The following is a 23446-nucleotide window of genomic DNA, read 5'->3' on the forward strand; positions in this document are numbered from 1 at the left end:
TTTTTAATCCCTTGTTACTCTTCTTGAATGTGCTAAGGGGGACTTCGGGATATATTAAATGTGGAAATCCCCTGCAGTCAGGGCATCCAGGAGAGCATACTGAGACTGCTCCTGCAGCTTTGCACAAGGTGGGGGTGGGGATATGGCCCTGGTAGGGCTAGAGTGAGAGCAAGAAAAGCAGCAGATAAGACTGAAGTGCTGGAAATGAAGAGTGAAATGTGGAAGGGATTTATGTGATTGAATTCTTCAAGAACAGCAGATGTGTGATAACAAAGCAGTGTTCAGAGGGTAAGGGTGCAGGAGTGGAGAGGGAGAGGTGGCAGCTGAAGTAATTTGGGGAATAACTGGAATTCAAGGAAGAGAAGAGAAGGCTGGATGGGAAGATGCCACTGGATGAAAAATACTTTGAAAAGCAAATGATTGGGGCAGGCAGGGAGGAATACGGCAGTGAGCCGTTTCAGACTGTGGGACCCCAAAAGGCAAATAACAGTCTTCTCCATACCAGCATTATGACAACAAACTAACTTGGAGAGCAGGCAACATCACTGTGCTTTGCAGCTGTTTTCTTCAAAATGCCATGGGAAGTTTATATGAATTCAGAAATGAACTCACGGGAGAAAACATTTGGAAGAGAAAGAATCAAAATGCATTTCAGTATAAAGCTTTCATCTCACACCCTTCTCTGAGAAACCAGTACTTTCTGGTCATTGTCCAAGCCAAGATACTGGGCTGTATAGTTTTGGCATGGTACAAATTTTTATTTACTTTCACCTTAAATACTTTACAATCCAGCAATATTTCCCCCTTCATATATGTTTGCCAGAAAGTGTAGGGGCAGTAAAAACAGTTCCTGAAGCCTGAACCTGTGAGCAGAGGATGACTGCAACCACATTGCAGAGGTTAGCTTAAATATATGTAAGCAGCTGATTCAGAAAAAGCATTCTCGTCTCTTCCAGCGAGCAGAAGCAAATGACACTTAAAGCATTTTCTAAGTCTACAAAAAATCATAGGTCTGTAAATACGATGACTATAATTTATGCTGTAGCTGCGGGAGACTGGGTGTCCGCTTGTCAGCTTTATAAAACAGGAAGTCAAATTAAATTGGAGCTAGAAGTTCTCATCTACTTTCAGGGACCCAAAGGGAAAAAAAGAACATAAACAGAGCATGCAGTGTAACCAGCGAATCTGAACTGTTTGTCTCTATAATAAATACTTCACAAGTGCATGCTTGTAATTTTTTCTTTTATTTGTATAAGGGCTGAGACAGTAATTTAGACAAGAAAGATTCTTTGAGTAAGAAATGTGACATTAGTATGTTTATGGTTTGACTCCAGATGGAAGAGCCTGAATCCCAAAATTTCATTAGTGTATGGTCAGATTCAGTGTAAGGCCTACAAACAGCCCTCTCAGGGCCATTGTGTCTTGACCTTTAGTTCAGAATTTGCAATAGTATTTAAGGAAACCATGCAAGAGCGATGGTAGTTGGCACCTGTATAGCAAACCTGGAAAGAATACTAGAGCTGTGTTAAAACAGTTACATTAATTTTGCACGTTTTGCTTTTAAGGGCCTTATTAACGGCATGTGTCAGTAAAGCCTCACTAACACCTTCAGCCTATTTTGTGTTCAGAGGAAGTTTTCTGTACTTCATTTGACTTCCAGCATTAGTTATGACTGCTCCTGCTCTATGATCTTCTATGAATTCCTCCACGAGCACTGCAAATCACAGTGGGCATCTCTGCCTGCCTGCAACCTGACTTGTTTCTCTGTCCATTGTAAGCTCTGCAGAACAGAGTTGTCTCCTCTTGCGCTTATCCAGTGACCAACAGGTGGATGAAAACAGGTGAATTCTGGGAGATTGACTTTTTATACAGTCTGACAGTGATAGGACAAGTTTTAAACTAGAAGAGGGGAGATTCAGGTTGGATGTGTGGAGGAAAATCTTTACTCAGAGGGCGGTGAGGCCCTGGCACTGCTGCCCAGAGAGCTGTAGGTGCCCCATCCCTGGAGGTGCCCTGGATGGGCCCTGGGCAGCCTGAGCTGGAGAGGCAACTAGCCCATGGTAGGGGCAGTCTGGGGGCTCTGAGATCCCTTCCAACCCAACCATGTTGAATGGCTTTTGTCCTCCACCCAGCAGGCAAAGGTGTTGAGTGTGTTGGTGTTTCCAAGACTGTAGCTCTCAGTGATACAAAAACTGGTTATCCCTTCTCCCAAGCTGCAAGCTATGGCCTAGCCTTTCAGAAAATACTCGTGTTGATCCACCATTGCTCTACCCTGGAAGACTTTAACTGATGTACCTCTGCATGAAAAAAAAAACAAAGGATTTGGAGATTAAGGCTGAGCCGCAGTACTGGAAATACAGTATGCAATGCAGCTGACAGTGTGGTGTTGCCCTCTGCTGATCATACCACACATCAAGGTCGTACAGAAAAGGATGCTGTTAGAAACATCTCCTTTTTCCATTCCAAGTCAGGATACACAGCAAGACTATAAATTTTGGCAGAGCGAGGATGAGTCAATATGACAACGCCAGATATTAACGAGCAGGCAGTTGACACGTGTGGCTTGTTGTGTTTCCAGCTCTGTGTCTGCACATGCTCCATCACCAGTCCTGACAACAGAGCTGGTGATCTCAGCACAGCTGCAGCTTCCTCAGTCTGAAATACAGTAAGGCAAAAAGACACACTGACATCCAGTGTAAAGGACAGAAAGACGCATTCCAAAAATCAAAACCTGCAATTTTAGAGGCAGAAATGGTCCTGAATTGTGAGGGAGAGTTGAAGGGTTCCCCGGGTATTCCCAGGGCTCCCCTCCGGTAGCAAGCTGCTTGTAGGGAACTATCTGTGGGAAATCTATGCTGGGCATATCACCTCCAATTTAAAAATAAACACCTAGCAGCAGTTTCCTCTGTGCTCACAAAAATTCTCAGAACTTTGTTGGGTCTTTTTTCTTCAGTGGGGCCAGTAGTTCAAAGCTGCCCCTGAAGGGGCTGGGCACATTCCACCTGGGCACATGCCCAGACACAGCAGCACAGAAAGCACGCTGTTCTCAAGTTGACTCACAATTAAACTGCTCTGAAATTCTACCTTCAGTAAGACCGAGACCGAAGGGCACAGGAACCATGCACAAACAGAACAAAGGGGAAGAGCAGCACCCAGAGCAAGACCTGGTTCAAACCTCTGGAGTGTGTGCAGCTCCAATTTACATATAAAAATTTTAAGTACTTATCTGGCGAGTTCAAGATCATATTGTTGATAACAGCAAAACATGTAGACCGAACTTTACAATTAACAGGAACTACTGAAGCATTAGATAACAGTTTGAGGTAGAAAGTATGCATTAGTTCCAAAAGCGTTCTGAAATAAATCCCTTCACCAATGTCCCTCCAGCTTTCTTTCTGCCTCTGAGGAATGGGAGAGTCAAAGGCTGAGCGTGAAATCCAGACTGATTTTTTAAAATTACTGACTTGGTTGCCAGCACTGGTGTTCTTGTGCAAAATAGTGTGAAAAATTCTGCCCTTCACATCTAAGTGTCATAGACATAGGATGGCTGATCCTGGTCCTGCAGCACCTCTAAGAGCGCCACACCAGCACAGCAAATACATTATCTCCTCACCTCTGGTTTCAAAGCTCTATCATAGTCCTCCACACTAGAAAATACTCTCTGTTGATAAGGTGAAATGAAATCCATCACATCATGAAGAGAATTGCTACGTACTTACTGCTCTGAAAACCAAGCTTCATATGGAACTTCCTCAGAGTCTCTTCCTTTTCTGAGTGCAGAGAATTCTGCAACTACTTACCACATCCATTTTTAAGAAATTTCCTTCACTAGCAATTCCTGCATTCCTTTTACAAGCACATCATATAGCTGCATGGCAGCTCTTTGCAGGTGGGTGAAGAAAATAAGTTTTTACATGAGTTCGACACTGGAAGAGTTCTGAGGAGAGAACTCCACTGAGGATTAAGAGATGTGTAGATGTGGCTTTAGATGATGAGCCTTTACTTCCAAGGCTACTGTGTTGCTGGGAAAGTATGCTCATGTTCTGCAGAGCTGCTAACACCTTGTTCTGTGCTGTGGTCTCCATCAGTATTACACATCAGAGACATAAGAATTTATTAACATTTGACAGCAGTGTCTTCTCTTCAACTAAGCTTCAAGGCACATGTGGCACCTGCAGATAAAGGACTGGGTGTACAAGACTTACAGAGCACGTAAGCCATGCCTATTTTTTTTCAGTGATCAGAGTTAGTTTGCCTATTTAAGAATCAAACCTACTTAAGTGCCAGTGATTTTAAAACTGGTTTCATAATAAAAATGAAATGTTAGCAACTGTACTCATCTGAATATCACGCAAAGGTCTGAAAAGGATGTGAACAGACTACATCCTACTGATGTGTGAATTCAAGCTTCACCATACTAGCATTAGCAAAGCAGTAAATGTGCATATGGCACGCAAGTGTACTTTTATATCACTGCATTCAAAAGGTGTGTGACTTTGATAGAAGAATAAACACTCTAGTAAAGACAATTCCATGCTCAATACGTCTCTGTACAGTTTATTTTACAGGAGATGAGATGAGCACTGTGGTGCATATAAACCTGCAGAACAACATAGCAAAATACAGTTTAACCATATGAAATAGTTTTACAGTAAGACAGAAAATATGTAGAGGAAATGCCTTCAACATCGAAGGACAAGATCCATAACTGACATCAAGTATCTTCCACCAAACTCTGCCAGTTCTCCCAAGCTGAAGATCTGCCCCTTAAATCTTTCCTGCATTGAACTTCAGTTTGGTGATTCCTTCATGCACCTTTATGGATCAAAACCGATCCTATAATTTGCACAACAACCCAAGATTTACTAATTATTTAGAGGATGCAAGATACGTAATTTAATTTAAGGGGCCTTATCAGCCAGAATTTATGGAAAGTTATAAAATATTGGTTAAACGTATTTAAAAAGAAGTTATTAGTACTGTCAAAAGACAACTTTTCTAAGTTTAGAAAGTATTTAGCAAATTACACAAAAAGGACCAAATAGGCAACCTTATTTTAGTAGAAAATTGTTTAACTGTATGAGTGGTGATGTGGGCTACCTCTGAATCCCTGCTGCTGGAATGTTTGCAAAACCGTTTGGTAGAATTTTCCTTGTTTTGTGCTGCCAGAAGGAAATTTAGGAGAAGAAAAGATTTGCCCAAAACTACTACCTGCTTTTTTCCACAATGGATAAAGTTGCTGTCCATAAAGTGTGTTTCTGTCATAGAGCAGTAACAGAGTGGTAAATGGATATCAAAATTCCTTATGTTATTTTGAAAATCTCTATCAGCACATCAAAAAATATCCAAAGGAACAAGGGATTTCACATTGAGCATTCCCAAATTCAAATGACCAAAATTGTCATGTCATGCAGATAGGAGATCCCTGAAATCATTCAGCTTTATGGACTTCCAGTACCAGACAAAATTGTTTTAAGTAACTGCTTTAAACAAGAGATACGGTTTGTTTTTACAAAACAGCATTAGTTAAATCCCAAATGCCACTTACTCAACTATTTTTATGCAGTATTCTTATTCTTCTGAGACCCCCATACTGAAGGATGTATCAGTAAATGAACTTAGTAACTGTCCTCCAAAGCAGTTACTTCTAAGTTTAACATGGCTTAACATTTCCTACTCCATTTTCAGCACTAAGAATTTATGACACCTATGATGGACTGCAAATGATTAGTGAGATAAAGGCAGGTCTGTGGGTATGCTGATGCCCTAAAAAGAGTGCACAGTGCAGAACAAAGGAGGGTTGGGAATCCTGCACGGCTCAGTGTGCACTGGCTGCTCCTGAGTTCTGAAAATTCGTACGGTGAATCTGTGTATTTTATAGCAGGTTTTTTGTATTTTTTGTATTTGTATTAAACTGTACCTGTGTATTTTGTAGCAGGTACAGTTTAAATAGGCACTTCAAGGGGAACTACTAAATGAATGTTGGTAGGGTTGTGATAGAAGCCATTGCTCAGTTATCTGTGAAATCAGTAGCCTTGAAAGACTGCATATATTCAAAATGAAGGTGTTGTGCACTCCTGAGCCTGAATACAGCAGCTGAAAAGCTTTTGTTCTGAATATCCGCTGAGTTTGTCTCGTACGATACACCGGGAACAATTCAACTTAATGTAAGTTGAGGGATTTACATTCGAATGTTTCAAATTTATATATATTTTTTCTGTAATTATTATGCTATTATTATAAGACATAATTTATACTGGTCTCTATATGATTTTATCCATGTACAATTGTTAGAATCAGATGTTTCATTAGGCACAAAAGGTTTCTACTCTCAGGAACATGGGATTAGAAATTTAAGTCAAACTGTGCTATGGGTTGGTCCCTTCAGAAAAGATCTCCAGAAAAGAAGCTGTGGCCAACACAAAAAAGAGTAACTGCACTTCCAAACCCAGAGGCTTGGAGGAACAATCCAAACAGAAGCCAAAACAAGGCAACAAAAAACAAGCACACCCTAATCTCAGAAAATATCCAAAAGCATGAAGTTCAGGCAGCACATTAAAGCAAAAGAGATGTTCTGTGAGCATCTTGGAAAGTGCTGTATCTCAGTAATAGAGCCGGTGGGTACAGTAACAATGAAGAAGTAAGAAATGACTGATGCACTCTTATGTGAATAACATCTACCATTAGATAAAGTAATGGATATTATTTAAAAACAGCAGTTCTTCTCAGGAAAAGACAAGGAACTTGCTGATGTGAAAGATGACATTGCCATTGTGCAACAGAAAGACTGCACATTCCAAACTCCTGGAGAACACTGACACACCAGGCTTGATGCAGCCTGGTTTACAGCCAGTTCAGTGCAGTGGTGCACAACATAATGCTATTGCCAAATAAATCCAAAAAACATTCTTCAGTCATCAGTGTGGTGTTGCCACCTACCAGATTCCTGCAGGCACAACCAGGTGCTGGCTAGAGAGCCCTTTAACACGGAACAAGCATGAGGGAACACTATTGATTTCAGGACATCAAACAAAATTCAGAGAGGAGCCTGTTACTGCAGCCAGGAGGGCTCCGAGGGAGATGAATGCCTACTGTTGAGAAGCTCAAATTTCACTGGGGCAGCTAAATATTTTACTAGCTTCCATGTACAATGCAATGTGTCTGTGACTGCTTCCATCCTGTTAAGCAGGACCAGCAGGCTCCTTTGTGAACTGTCAGATGCCTCCACCATGCACTGAGGGACACCAGATAGCTCCTCCTGATCACTGTATGAGTTCAGGAGGAATGCCCATCTAGCAAGAATTATTCACAGCAACACTTTGGTAACCACCAGCTCTGGGACTTCATTCTTCTATATCAAAATACATAGCAAAAAGCCTACAGATTTTCTGGAAAGCTCAGTGATGGGGGAACAACACACTGCTCTTCCAGGACAACGAAGTCTGAACCTCATCTCTAGAAACATACCCAGCAGGCTGTACTAAATAGTGCAAAATAGTATGCTGGCTATTACAAAATAGCAGATAATTGGTTTTTGTTTTTTCTTTTCAGAATAAAGCAAACAACTGATCACACCAAGTCACATCTACTCACTCCAGGGGTGCCTTAAAAGTGCTGGTTGGGATTTCTAAGGTGCTTCATTGTAAAGGATCCACCTGGGTAAGCAATGCTCTTTTTCTGTTTGTGTGACTAAAGAAAAATGATCAGAGCCTCTTTTTCACTTAATTTGGGATTTGGATCATTTGGACTGCAACAGGAGAGCTGTCAGCCTGTGCTCCAGAGCTGTGCTCCAACCCTAGCCTGTAGTGTCACTCACAGAGCTGCTGAGAACAGCATACAACAGTTATATTTATTAAGTACTGGAGAATCTCATTTCTCAATATTTCCTTATAGATGTACTGAAAGACTAAGAAAAAAAATTTGTGCATTTCCAATCAGTAGCCTAATTTTCAAAGTCTCTGTTATCACCCATGCACACTCTCTTCACCTCTTAGAAACCTCTGAGTGCTGAGCACTTCCAAACAGAAGGCCAAAGGAAGAGTGCACATTTCTACATGAAGACTATAGAAGATTGTTTCCAGCAAGTATTTGAAGGATGACGTAAAAAAGATACAAGTGTAAAGACATTCTGAGAAGGTGTGGACAGTTAGGACTTTTACCAGCATATAAATGCTTCCTGTGAATGCTTTATAGAAACCTTCTGTAAGAAAAAAAGGAAAAAAGAAGGTGATTTGCATGCAACTCATCTTCCCAAGATAGCTATACTTGCTGTCACTACAGCACAGGGTTGCAATTAACAACAGTTAACTCTGCAACACAAAACGCAAGGTGCATGAAGTGCAAACAAAAGCAGGGAACAAGTTTGCATGCTACCTGTTACACTTGAAAGAAAAAATAACTTCAATATGTACGTAACTGTTCAACATGGAGGGAACACGGCTACTACACAGTAGCTTAGGCAGGGCTGCAGAGGGGAAAAAGTATTCTGAGAACATAAACAGAATTCCCATGTCTTTCAATGTTATTACCATCTTTCAACATCTAAAAAAATAAATTAAAATCATCTCTAAAGATCTCGGTATCAAATAATAGATTTCCTAATAGAGAACAACTGCATTCCTTCAACAGAAGTCCGCAGAATCATGGAACATCCTAAGCTGGATGAGAGCCACCAGGCTCAACATACAAAAGCAACTAGTAGACAGGGTTATGGACATTAGAGAATCTGCAGCAGGTTGGAAATTTGAGAATTATGCCTTTTTGGATCTTGATTTATGAAAGCGAATGGAATCCTGCCAGTGACAGAGAAGAGTGAACTTCGCTCACGTGGCAAATAAGTCATCACTTTCAGTTCATTAATTCAAACAGAAATCAGCCAGCAGCATTGGATCCAGAACTAATACTGTTAGGAAAAAAAGACCTAAAAGAGTCTCTCAAGGAAGGACTTACAAAAAGGACTTACTATTGAGTTAACAGTGCCTTGAGCCAGAAAACAGAATATACAGGCAGGCTGGAACAAACAATGAATAAAATATCAGCATTCTGTTAGGAAGCTGAGGTTACAGTTGCACAAAACTTTGTCTGTTTCATCTGAGAACACTGAAAGGATTCAAAGCCACAGGAGTTCATGAAGCCCTCTAGCTCAGGCAAGAGCTCAAAAGCTCTGGCTGAAGCAGAGATCAATCACTGGGAAACCAGAGGCTTGGCAGCAGGAGACCAGAACATCACTACACCACTTGGGTAGAGAGGGAGCTACACAGGAGGGGCAGGGCTCTGAAGCTCAGGCAGCTTCAAAAAACACCGGGCAAGGAAGTCTACAAGATGGGAGTCAGAGGCAAATTCCCACAAACTGTACTGCACTTCTTTAGGTGAAAACAATCAGTGCTGAGCAACAGCCCATTTTCTGGTCTGTGACCAAGGAGCCATGTGAAGATACAAGACAGCCACACCAAACCACAAAAAAGTGTATTATTTGCAGTGACTGGAACAGTAAAAACTTGTGTAAAAAATGTGTATACTCGCCTGCCAGAAAAAGAACGAGATCACACCTGGGCTCTGGACCTATGGAGGCAAGAGACTTATTTTGCTGTTCCTATTAATCAGTTACACTGAAACATCCTCATGCTTTCACATGCATGCTGCAGCCTAACATCAAGCTTGATCTTGGTCCGGAGAAGTAAAGACTGGGTACGACTGCTTTTTTTTCAATTTATTGGAAGCTGAATAAACAAATGCTGAAATTCCCACAGTCCCATGTTACGAACAAAAAAACCATTACCAGTTTTAAAGATGCAGTCCATTCAGAAACACCAGGACTCCAGCACTCCCTGATCTGTTATGCCTCATGATGTCCAAGATTCATCAGTCAGACAATGCAATGGGCAGAGAACCACAGATCCCGCTTTCTGCAATGTGGTACCACGACGGTGTATCATTCCCAGGAAATAAGATGGAAACTATTTACAAGCAATAGCAAAACACTCCTAATGATTTTACCAGCTACAAAATTATTATTAAGTCTTATTGTAAAGAAAGCATTTCACCCATTGCAGAGTAGATCCAAGTGAGAATTTGGGCAAAATAAAGGCAAGCAGCAGCTAGGTGAAAGTGCTCTACTTGTGTTTTGGAAGAAAAACAAAAAATACAGCTTCCACCAAAAGAATTATCATTCTGTGCAGCTTATACTTCCCTGCAACATTTCAAGAGGATCAAAAAGCAGAAGTAGGAACATCGTCTAGAAATAATATAATTAAAACCAAACAAAACCAATAAACTCCAACTCATCAGAAAATTCAACTGAGAATTTAGAGCAACTTAAGAACGCCTCAGAAGAAGAACCAAAATAAATTTCAGTCCTGAGAGAAACTTGTGCTAATAGACAGCATTTCCAGCCCCAAACAGATAAAATAATAAATATCTGTGAAAAAAAAAGTGAGGAAAAAATAAACTGTAATTGCTAACAGAATATTTCATATATTTAATAAGGAGAATACCATATAAAGTGCACGACTAGCTTGTTTTTGTAATCAAACCACGAATGTGGTGATTGGTCATCAAGATTGCTCAAATTTGCAATATGGCTTAGAATACAGGGGTCAACCTTAGATACAGTTCTTAAGTATATCACTAAATTTTGGTCATTCAAGTTTGGAAAGCTCACCATGCATTTGTGGTTTAAAGAAAACAAAAAACAAACCAAAAATATCTGCTCTCTGAGGTGCATGGAAGAGACAGCAGTACACATCAGTATGCCAGTAAGAATCATACTGAGGACAGAGTGCAAAGGAATAGGAAGACTGAAAAAGACAATTTAGCACAAAACCTCCTCATTCAAGCGGAACAGGCGGCGAGGGAAAAGTGTGAAGTCTCACTGAGCTCAAGGACTGAGCAACACTTAGGCAAACCATGTTTCAAGTATCAACATGCTGGGTGCTTCCAACACCAAGAATAAAATTACAGTTGCAAATTCTGAAGCGCGTAACAAAAGTGCAGTATAAGAGGAATCAGTTCTAACGATCAGTAACACGAGGAACAATGATCCTAAGCATGCAACACTAAGTCACAACACTGCACCTGCCGATGTGCAAAGGTTTATAAAGCCAGTGACAGCAGAGAAAGGAGCTGAAGAGACATATATACTCAGGTGAATAAAAGGTGACCGACCTTTTTTCTATGAATCTATACTAGTAAAGAAATGGTGGGGAAAGAAAAAAAAGGAACAACAGGAAAATGCAAGTTTGAAATGACTTGAATCAATATTAAAAAGGTATTTCAGATAAGACTTCTCTGTGTCTCAGCTTGTATTTGTAAAGATTAATTCTCAGTGATCTTCTCACAGCACAGTAATTTGAGATTGGTGAAGAAAAGCCTAGAAGAGCAGACAGATGAAAGACATGAAAGTTCCATACCAGGGAAAAAGGAATGTTAACAACAAGATAAAAGTGGAACAAAAATGTGGATCAAAAGGAATAACATTGTTTGGAAAACAGCAGCTAACATCACAGCACACAATGAGGAAAGGCCACAGCGGTGAGAATGAAGGTTTCACAGACTCACAGAATGGATGTGCTTGGAAAGGACCTCTAAAGATCATTTGTCAAAACCCACTGTTGAAGCAGGATCACCTAGGGTGTTGGTCCAAGACCATACCTAGGCTGCCTCTGAAGATCTCCAAGAGGGAAAATGTAGAACCTCTCTCTTTCTGTTGGACTTCAAGTAAAAATCTTGAGTAAGAGAAGCTGGAAAACAGATTAAGAGCAAAAATCCGAAAAAACATTGGGAGAAGAAAATACCTTTTGAAAACCAGCCTCCAAACTACACAACACTCTGTACCAGGAGCTGCGCTGAATTTCTGGTAGTTCTCTGGTAGGAGAAACCATTAAGAATCTGATTCAGAAATGCTGGGCACCTACATCTACACCTGATGCAGTCTAGAATCACAGATACATGGCACCTTTGAAAATCAAGCTCTAAAAAGATAAAAATCACAATTTACCTACGCAAATTTGGTGAATAAATATAACTAAAGGCTCTGATATTCGCCTGAACCAAAGAAACCAAAAAAGAGCAATTTATATCTAGATCCCAAACAAAATGTTAGAGGGCTGTCTTTATGAGAAAACATCCTGCATAAGCAGAAAGTTTTAGAACATCTCATTTATTCCTAACTATGCAACCTTCTTCTGTCACTGAGAGCACTCCAACAGCTAATGAGGTAGGTACAGCACAACCAAATCTTTCCCGTTAAATAACAGGGATGGTAACACTTTGTAGATTGGCCTAGCACAAAAATGATATTGGGTTTATATATCCCTGAGAGGGAGTATAAAACAGGGAGAACAGGGGTCTTCTCTGTAGGTATTTCCAAAGGGCCGCTGTGGGAAACTATGTTGTATGAAATAAATGTATTCATACAACACTGATGCAAGATATGTATATTTAACTGATGGGGGAGCCAGAAAAGTTTACTGACTTGTCTGTGGTTATGAAAGCAGTCAGTGACAGGCCTGGGATTCTCAATCAGCACTTCCTTGCCTCCTGCACTGTGTTTGGTTACCCACTTGCTGGCCAGCCAGAAGCACACTGGGTGGTTGTTCTAACATAATGTATACGATAGTCATGCAAGGGATGTAGCACAAAAGTCACAGAAGAACAGAGCTCTCTCTGTACCAGAAAGTAGATTTCTTCTGGAAGATGAGTGCAACTGGGAACCTCTGGTGGGAAGCACAGATCTATTTTCTTCACCCTGGAATGTTTGGTGCTTAAGCCTTAGCACAACAAGGACCATTTTTATGACTAAATTTAACAGACAGCCTGTACAGGCATAAATTACAAGGTGTCTGGTAGTGGAACAACCTTTGCCCTACACTCTTCTGACCCCAAGAAAAAAACATTAGCCTGGTTAATTCAGTTGGCTCATCACAACTGTAAGAACAGTCTATATTTCCATGTCCACAGGTCGAATATCTCCAGTTTTGTGTTCTTTTACCCACAGTTCCCTGTCTTTGGCAGGATCCACTTTCCGAAGCAGCTGATCAACAAGCTCTACTGTCTGAAATGAACAAAACAAGAATTAAAAAGTCAAGGGCGCATTTCAAGTAGAGACAGTCATTGCTCTAAACTATAGAACAGCCATGAGCATGCCTATGTGACATTTGCAGATAACTGAGAACTACATGTACTTGAGCAGGTGAACAACAGCCAGAGTGGGAACCAGGCTTGCCTTGCCAGGCAAAGACAAGCTTCCTACAGCAGGCACTGGCCAGTCCATCTTCAGACTCCTACTCTGCAAACTATATCTTGCATCAAATAAAATCATGCATTACAGGTCAGCATACATCCCCTGTATTTTAATATTTGAAAACTAGACAGTTTTTTGAACTTTTTAAAATGAAAAAATATAAATACATATACTCTCTTCTCCAACAGTGAAATTGTGTACTTTCTATCTTTCTTTGCAAGAATAAATGACTTTGAGGTGCTCGGAGAGCTGATAACAGCTCACGCTGGTCAAATGAATTCAAAACCCCAACAAAAAGCTGTGATCCAGAAGTATGAAATTTAAGTGGATCAGGGAGTCTTGGAGAATAAGGCTGGAGGCTGGCATGACAGTACTGCTGAAAGCTAACAGCTGACAACATGTAGTTTTCACATCTCCTTTTGATAGGAAGTTAGTCAGATCAGAATGGGGACGATTCAACTCAGCTGAAGTGCAGCAAAGACCAACGAGAAACAAAGAGCAGACTCACACTTTGGTTGAACATGTCTGTCTCATGCCGCAGCTGTGTATACTGGCAGAGATGCTGCCGAATCATCTCCACCCTTTCAACTTCTAGTCTCTCAAGCTCCTAAAGAGGAAGAAATTAAGTACACTTTTTTTGGAAGCCGAGCTTAAAGGCCTAAAGGATGATATACAAAAGTTTGCCCATCAGTGCAATACAACCCCATGCTCATGCTCTGGAGTTGAACTATGTGCTTGCACATTGCTCCAAATTGCAAAGAAGCAGAGAGAGCAAGCAAAAGAATTCACTTCATCTCAATCCAAAGGACAGAAAAAAAGGTTGAATTCTTTCCAAAACTGAGACCACTCAGGGAGAGATAGGAGACATTATCTTTAGGGATACTGCAAGCAAGAGGAAATCTGTTTCCTGCAAAAAGCTTTGCATGCTGTGTTGCTAGCACCAGAAGTTACAGTGAATAGATGGAGAAGCAGGTGACTGTGTTGGGATGTATGACTCAAAGGGCCTGACTATTTTTAGTCTAACCAGAACCCCTAAAAGAACAGTTTTATTTGTTCACCAGATAATAGGCTGGGACAAGTCTCCACCTAGCTCAGCTGGCAGTGAGAGGAGGTAGTTTCTAAAGGAAGGTAGTTTCTAACTTTCCTTCTGAATTTTTCTGCCTCTCTCTCCTCTAGGAGGGTCAATTAAGGCTGTGGAAGGGCAGCATGTCTCCTGGATTATGATTCTGCTACTTGGTTTCATAATGATGTATATCAAGACATATTTTTACATGATCCTTAGCTTGCATTTCCCAACCAACCAACCTGCTGAGCGGCCTCCAGGCCATGACTTCCCTCTAAAGCTACGGAACAAAGCTTTAGATTCTCCAGGAACAAACACTGCATAAAAGGAGAAGCGGCCAGTAGGAAGAGGGAGGTGATTCTCCACCTCTACTTTGTGCTTCTGAGATCTCATCCGCAGTACTGCGTCCAGGCCTGGTGCCAGCAGTACAGGAAGGACGTGGAGCTCTTGGATTGGGTCCAGAGGAGGGCCACAAAGATGACCAGAGAGCTGAAGCACCTCTCCTATGAGGAAAGGTTGAGGGAACTGGGCTTGTTTAGCTTGAAGAAGAGAAGGCTCTGGGGAGACCTCATTGTGGCCTTCCAGTACTTGAAGGGAGCTTACAAGCAGAAGGTTGACCAACATTTTAGACTATCTGATAGTGACAGAACAAGGGGCAATAGTTTTAAACTGAAAGAGGGGAAATTTAGGTTAGATGTTAGGAAGACCTTTTTTACCAGAGGGTGGCAAGGCACAAGCACAGGCTGCCCAGAGAGGTTGTGGGTGCTCCGTCTCTGGAGCAATTCAGGCTGGGTTGGACAGGATCTGTGTGATCTGTTGGCTAGCAACCCTGCCCAGGCAGGAGGGTTGGAATAGGAGATTGCTTCTTTATTATGAGGAGTTTGATGCTTTGTGTTTGTCCAGTGAGAAAAATACTAACAAAAGATGCTTTTATTTCCCAATTTTGAAAATAACTGGCTATTGTCTAGAAGGCTTCTAAGGAATGACATGAGAGAGAGGAGCCCTCATGCTGAAGTATATGTATTTCAAGGAACACTGAACATCAAAGCTAGAAAAGAATTTTACCATTTTGGTGACTAACCCTGAAGATAAATGCCCTTTGGGTGAACACTGTGAGCTGTGTTGATTTTCAGAGAAGTAGAGCAATAGGAAATTAAATTCTGTCTCTTCTAAGCTGGCAATACTCATGGGAAACAAAAATTCATTAATGTTTAGTGTATAAATGTTGTGTGTCTTTTCATTTGCTCCTTGGTTATTACTTCATCCTTCCTGGGAAAAATTCCAGCATTCTGGCCTCTAAGAAGCTCTGAACTGGTTTTGAGCCTTCTGCAAAGAAACTCTGCAAAGAAATTATTTCTGCATTCTCCAAATGATGTGAGTTTTTCTTAGAACTAAGAATGCAATATACCAGTGGAGATTAATTATCTAATTCTCCCAGTGCTTTTTCCTGCAACTAGTTCAAGCTACTACAACCTGGCAATGTTATAAACTTAAGACACTACACAGAGTTACTACATACCAGAGTGGTGGTCACCATTTCCTCAAACCACTTGGATTGGGCTTGATTGTAAAGATCAACACAACGCATCAGGTCATCTCCTGAAAAGTTCAGGACAGCAGCACATTAATTCTTTCTGGCCAATATTATCAAGCTTAGAATGAAGTTGTTTCAAATATGCATCCCAAAGTTTTGAAGTTCAGTCCTGGCAGAGCTGAACACAGTTGTTGCATGGTACTTATTTGGCACAATAAAAACAATTTCAATGCAGTGCATGCAATTTATGTTTAGTATAAGATCAGATGCTGGGGGTGAGGAATTAAAGTGAAGTGGAATTAGAAAATTTTAGAAGGAAAATATGAACACTAAGTAATATTCTACAAAATAACCTAAACTATGAAAGATAGTTACTACAGTTAAATTAAAGTTGGCCATAGACAGAAAATTGTACCAGAAAAACAAAATAATTAAAATTGGAAATTAATACTGATGAGTCATGGAACTATAGGATAGTAACCCTAGCTATCCTATAGTAGGAGAGTAGCTATGACTGCATTCTAACATGAGCTTAAAAAAGGAGAGCATCAAGCTCTAGGTGCCTAAGATCCAGTGAAGCTTTTCTTGCAGCAAATTGAACCTTGCACAGTCCTAAGAATCCATTTTCCTGAAGATGTGTAATTCCAGTCCATGCTTCCTTCCTTGTCCAGGGCAGTACCACAATAAGGTGCAATTATTGCAATTTTTCCTCCATTGCAGCACTTTGTTCTGATATAGAGGGTAATGCGGGTAGGAAATCTGTCCCTTTCAGAGACTACTGCTTTCTGGCTAGTAAATTCTCTTTCTTAGTTATGTCTTCATAAATGGTTTAATGACTTGGTCTAGAGTTCAAATTCTTACTGTTCTTTTAGGTGCAAAAATATTTTTATACACAAACCAGAGCAAAATAAAGAACTGTGAATAGGATTATATAGATCAAGCAAGTGTCAAATAAGTAAATCCATCTAAAAATCTCGCACAGACTCAAAATTTAGGGAAGCAACCAAAGTCTATTAAAAACAAAAACAAAACAAAAAAACACACTGAGATTTCAGGACTTAAAGGCTAGGCTTTCAGGAACACTGTGTGCTCCAGGAGACTCCCTAGATATCAGACTCTTGATATTCTTCACCTACCTGGGTAAATCTGAGAGACTACAAAGCCAGGAACATAAAAGTCACAAAGCACATAACGTGAAAGCAAAAAAGCAACACCACTTGTTAGTAATGTGGCACTGTAGAAGGGGTGTAGTTTTAAGGGGCATCTGAAAGTCTCAAGTCATACCATCCACTTGCAGCTGGCCTAAGTTCAAAGCTAACACTGTGTGCACCGCGAGCACCTCAGCTGGGCTGCTGCGTAGCCATATGTGTGGGATAAGGCAAGTCCTCCCACTTCCATGCACTGCAACAGTGGCACAAAGTCTGGGGGAACTCAAGCCAAACTACTGGTTACTCCTATTTGACCTTCAGCTCTCCCTTGTTTGCTCAGTAAGCAATTAGTAAATAACTATACAGACAATTTCTGATGATCAAAGTGCACAAAGAGGTTGTGAATTTGCAGTTGGACAGACTAACATTCACCAAACAGTCTCCTATCACCAGTGAAGCATTTGTTTCTCCTCAAACGGTTGTCTGGATACACAAACTGCAAATGACTCTTACTGGTGTCATCAAGACCCAGACAGGCTGAGAAAGCTCAGAGTTTTAGTACTGTAAAGTACCACTCTACCACAGGACAGACTGAAGTGATGAACTATGGAAACCACAGTTCAAATGCATTTGTAGCAATGTTACTAACAGAACTGCATAGGTCAGCTTTACAGGTCTCAAGACAGTTTCTAATGGATCCCACAAAAGTGATTTGAGTCTCTGTAAAAAGCATGCACAAATATCATCAAGTAAGTTTTGTCTTCGCTACAATGTAACACACACTACTATATCCTCAGTATGCATTGAACAGAAATCATTTTAATTGCTTAGTTAACAGAAAAAGACAAAAAAGTTCACTTTCAAAAAAAGAGGTAGGCAGCATAGCAAGCACCCACACAACTGTGGGTAACTGATTCAGTGAATAACCAAGGAAGGAACTACAATTTAAGGAAGAAACATCCTCAGCTGAGCAAAGAATCTATAACTACCTTTGACAGGAACTTCAGAAAAGCCAAAAATTCAAGCACTGTCCCCCAAGCAACTGTGTAAGTAGGATCAGTTCTATGGGCCTTAATCTTGCAAGTACTCGTGGTCCTTAGAAAAAGAATAAAAGCTAAAACTGCACTTAGTTTCAGCTGTAAACAGCACTGTTTCAGCCAGAAATTGAGAAAAAAGTTATACCGTGGAGTGGGTCATGCTACCTTCATCACTTATACGTGATGTGTAGAGAGGAAGCCTGAAGTGAGCCCCTCTGAGATGTCCAGGGGCTAAAAGTACTTTGGTAGAGTATTTGAGCATACCTGAAAAAGTGTGAATTTGCAGATCCATAATCACACCAAGGAAAGCCCCAGACTCCTTGCTGCCATCTGGATGCCCTAGCTGACAGGTGGAATCAGGCTCCTTCTTTCTTGTTCTTCCTCTGGACCCATAAAACTTGCCTTCCTGGTTGCACAGTAACCCAGCTTCAACAGGAGTGATGCAGAATAATCTTACCCCAGAACACTCCATAGTTTGCTTATACTTCTTTGTGGTTGGAGAGCTGTGTGTTTAGATCTCTGATTTGAGAGAGCCTAAACTATAGATCTGCTGCCTTCTAGGCAAGCACCAGCCTGCTACATGAGTGGCAATAGGTCTTGTGCTGGCAGATTTTTCAGCTGAAAATTCAGTACAATCTGAATAAGTCACAAACCTATTTTGAAAACCCTAAGGAACTTAAAAACAGAGGGCTCAGGTAGGAGACAGCCATCTTGTTATCTCAGCATGACCAACATCAAGGCACAACTCAAGTATTTCTGTCTGAAAACTAAAGCACATAAGCAGGCTAACTACATTGAAACTGGACACTAATTCCATTTCAAAGACACTTCAGGCTATGACAAATTTCTTTAACTCCCACTTCTAAAGTTTCACAAACTCTGTTACCTCAGCACAACTTTACAAAACCCAAGTACAATTCTACAAAACACTCTCCTTTTAGTTCAATTATCAAAATCATCAATCATTTCTTGACCTGGCTTTATTTTTCTCTTTGAAAGGAATTCCCTGCTTCTAAGGTTCAAGGTTGCAGGAGAGATGGACTAGATGACCTTTAATGGTCCCTTCTGATTCAAATAAATTTAAGATTCATTGTTAGATTTCACTGCTGCAATCTTAAAAAACAAGAAACATGTGGATGGATGGACGGGCAGCTACATCCCAGTTATCCACGCCACGATCTCCTAGCTGGTTCCCCAGTGCTGCACTTACCTCCCACTGGCTTACAACTGAGGTACTCACCTGCCTGAGTAGACTTCCGCCTTGCCTTTTTAATTTCCTCTTCTGTCTTGTTGCTCAGCTTCACCTCCAGCTGCTGTGTTTTCATTTCCAGATCCTTCTGTCTCTCTGTCAAGGCTTTCCGGGCCTTGGAGTAATTAAAGGTCATATTGTTTACATGAAAAGAACTTCCACCTGTTTTCAGCCATCAATGACTTTTTCATACATGTGTCAGTAAGAAGTCAGGGATTCTGCACAAAACTGAGTTCTAACTGGCATTCAAGTTCCTAGAACATCATATTGTGTTCAAGGAAGGGTCCTACCACCATACAGAATTTTTCACTGACGAAACTGCAAAATCATCTGGACTTTCAGGTCTTTGTCTATCTGCCTTACTGTACCAAAAGACATCATCAGATTATAATGTTCCTTATAACTCTCTAACTCTTTCTGGAACAAAGAGGAGCTGAAACTTCTTCCAAATCTCTTAACCAGATACCTCTTACATATGCTTTTTTCAGTACAAATTGAAGAATTTCAATTACATTATAGAATTTATTTTCAACTACCTTCTAGTTTCAATATACATTTATCAGCAACTTTAACAATAGGAAATTTTAGACTTATTTTAGAAAAACTAATTCAGGTCGGTGACAACAGTAGTTCATAACACAGAAATCAACAACTGAGACCTGTTTACAACTGATTACTTAAATCACCTTAAATTTCTTCAAGGTTTTAAGACCTGATTTATCAGTGTAATTACTTAAATTATACAGGTAAATCAGCAAATTGTCTCAACAAGTAATCCAATACCAATGCAAGTTGCCTTCTCAGTTGCTTAAGTTGCCTAAATACATAAGGAAAACTTGTCCTGCACCAACTGTTCTGCTTGTTACAAAATAGGTCATATTGTTCTTTCTCAAGTTAGAGTGCCAAAAACTAAATTTGGATGATTTGTTATCACCTTGCAGTTTTCCCACGTCACACCTGAGAGTAACTTAAGATGCTCTCAAAGCACTACCTGAATTTTTCATTTCAGTGTTAAAGATAGTAGGCTTAGTTTGGCAGGTCACAAGAGGGAGCTGCAGGAAAGCAATCTGGTGGGAAGTGATGAGCTTCATCTGGCAAACTGCAGACACAGCTTTTTTTTTTTTCTTCTTTACCATTCTTTATTCTCAAGTCTACTTATTCTGATTCATCCTTTTCAATATCTCTACTGTCTTCTGATTCATCTTTTTCAATATCCCTACTGAAGACTGAAAGCACTGAAAAGTGCTTTCTTTGAATATATACAATCTAATAATCTTGTCCATCCTGCCACAATTTTGCCCTTGAGCGAACTTTTTCATATGCACTCTGATCATTAATGGAAGTCCACGCAACCTCCTGGGTTAACTGAGTGATATGTTTTTCTTTCCAGCTCATACCCAAGAGCACGCTGAGTGAAGATACCGTGACAAAGAACCACACAATTTAGCCCAAATATCTTGGCAGCTGAGCCTACTTCCCAACAGCTACCCACAATTTTCATAGGCACAGCTCTATAATCATGATCTCAGCTACCTACTGGATGCTTATGTTAAAACAGCACTTGAAACCTGGGTGCTGCTGTTTGCTGTGAGACAGAAAATTGGTACTAGGAGAGTGTCTGCAAACAGCTGTGCCAAGTTTGAGCTAACTTTCTTGGCCATCTGCTTCCATTGTACAAGAGTATACTGAAGTGGATGAGCCTTTGGCCTTTGCTGTTCTAATGCAGTGTCTCTTAGATTTTGGGGGCAATACATTTGACTTCTGGACACATACAAGCTAAGAGTATTTCTATCAAATATGTCAGAAATAAGTTATCCCAAACTGAAAAAGAGAACATGCAACAAAAAGCTAGCTCAGCAGTAACACAGCAGCACTGGCTGCAGCTCTTAGCTTCCCAAAATTCAGCTAAGCCACAAACCACACCTGGAACCCAGTAAAGCATAACCAGTAGCAGAAAGCACTCAGCAGAAATCTTTGTGGCTCCTTGTGATAGAACAGAAACTTTTCATGGGGCAGTTGTTTTTGTGTGCCAGAGAGCAGTATCTCAAATTCTCCAGTTTGTTCTCCACTCCCACCTTTTCAACTGCTGCATAGCGGCTGGCCAGCTGCTTCCGCAAGTCTGCAATGTGGTGGTCACACTTCTTCATGTCTTTCTTAAAGTTCTCTCTGAAGTTGAGCAGGGGTTTCTCTACTTCGCTCTGAAGCTGATAAAGAAAAAAAAGGGGGGAAATGGTATAAATGAAGAGTTGGGCAGTAATTCCTGGCTTTTCTGCTGATCAGAGATCAAGGCAGAGTAAACAATACAAGCACTGCAGACACAGGCAGTATTGTACTAAAACACTTCTCTTGCCCAAGTTAGCTCTGAGTGATGCTACTACAAACATCACTTCCTCATAGGATAGCTTTGCTAAGAGAATATTCATTGAGGGAAGCAGAAAGGCATACATTTTGCTTTCCTCTTTCTCTGTTAAATTTTCTCTCTTCTCTTGTATGTAAGATCAAACTTCACACAATTATTATAGCATGCAGTGCTCCAATTCTGATGTAACTGATGCAATTTACCCACCCAAACAAAAGCCGCTAACTCTGACTGCAGTGAAGTGACTCAACACACTGAGGTTACATGTCTGTATGTACTGGGAAAAGGGATCCATTAACTGCCCATTTTATCTATTTATTTCTGCTAGCTGTAAGGGAGCCTAAAGATAAATAAGTCTGAGCAGTTAGCTGAGTCCCTTCAAATAATGGTAAGAAAACCACTGTGAGACTCAGGAAAGACCCACTGAGACCACACCTGTGACTACAAGTACAGGCACTTACCTCTTACAATCCAGACTTTACAGTCAATAACACTCAATTCTGACAGAGTCTGCATCCCATTGCTCTGTAACTTTCTCATATATATAGATGGCCTTGATTTTTTTTGGAAATGCACTCCGAAGGGATAAGGACATTTCACCCTCCCACAAGCAACCCAATACTTTTTTTCTATCATCCTTCCAGTGCAGGTCCTGGGCTCTACTTATGCAGCTGAGTTTGGTCCTCAGTCACTTCTCATGGCCCAGTGGAGCATAATTAAGTAGTCCCTAAAACCAAGTATTTTTTGCTTTCCTGTAGAACTATTTTAATGGAGAAAGACATTTCATTTGAGTTCAATACAGCCTTTTGACAGAGAGATGCTATAGAGATAACCTAGGCCCCATAGCACTTACTAGAGAAGTTAATAAAGCTGACGTTGATAGAGCAGCTGGAGAGTAGCACAAAGGTGATTTAATATTGCCTACAATTATTTGGAAGTCAAGGAGCCAAATTCTTCTTCGTAGGGCCAGGCAATATCACAAAAGAGAATTTGTGGCCATCGTATATTTGGAAGGTTCAGACAGAATATCGTTTTTAAAACGTATCACAAGAATGGTAGTGGAAAATTCGTACAGGTTAAACAGAGAGGTTGTGAAATTTCTATCCTTAAAAGATACTCAGGATTTTGCCAGACAAAGATGTAGCTGACTTGATCCACTGTGGGTGAGATAACCTTGCTCTCAATGGGAATTTGGACTAGAAAACTCCAGACAATATTTTTATGACCCTCTAGACATGATGACCCAGACGAGTTAACAAAGAGCTGTTCACAGCTTTGTAATCCAGCACACCTGTACAAGCTCAATACTGGAGGTGCAAATGCATATCCTTGCCAGTAGCATTTCCACTGCTCAATGAAAATAAGAACTGTCACAGAGAGAATTTCTGCATGGCTTCAGTGGCAACTGAAGAGGCAACGTATTATAACTGATAGAGATGTCTGTGTGCAACTGAGTTTGAATTAGCTGAATAGTCAGAGAGCCCTTCAGATCCCTCCATCAATAAATGAGTTAACCTGAGCAAACAATCCAAGATGAGTCAATCAGCCTTGGTAAGAAAGATAGAAACCTGAGTCATCTGATCCAATCAAGCATTGCTGCAAAAACCTTCAAGAAAATCCCCAGAGCCAGAGAAATCAAACAGAAGAAATTTCAGTGGTAATCGTCCTGGTGAGATCGTTTGGGTGAGAATCAAGGGGCAGGCTGGTAAGGGTGACACTGTTGTGGGGGTGTACTACAGGCCCCCTGATCAGGATGAGGAGGCTGATGAGGCCTCCCATAAGCAACTGGATGTAGCGTCACGTTCCCAGGCACTGG

The 23446-nt window shown here is 40.7% G+C and overlaps 2 protein-coding genes across 2 annotated transcripts in view; both read right to left on the reverse strand.

Moving 5' to 3' along the window:
- LOC104913726 (myosin-7-like) overlaps positions 1-23446 on the reverse strand; it is a 448286-nt gene that overhangs the window by 204370 nt on the left and 220470 nt on the right. The window lies entirely within an intron of this gene.
- Positions 4530-22146, reverse strand: LOC100542710 (growth arrest-specific protein 7). The gene is made up of 6 exons (XM_031556294.1): positions 22092-22146; positions 21347-21549; positions 19263-19386; positions 15823-15902; positions 13749-13847; positions 4530-13051 (listed from the first exon to the last, which is right to left on the reverse strand). Exons 1-6 carry the CDS (start codon positions 22144-22146, stop codon positions 12938-12940), a joined length of 675 nt encoding a protein of 224 aa, XP_031412154.1. The 3' UTR covers positions 4530-12937.

This window comes from Meleagris gallopavo, chromosome 20 (assembly GCF_000146605.3).
Source record: "Meleagris gallopavo isolate NT-WF06-2002-E0010 breed Aviagen turkey brand Nicholas breeding stock chromosome 20, Turkey_5.1, whole genome shotgun sequence".
NCBI lineage: Eukaryota > Metazoa > Chordata > Aves > Galliformes > Phasianidae > Meleagris > Meleagris gallopavo.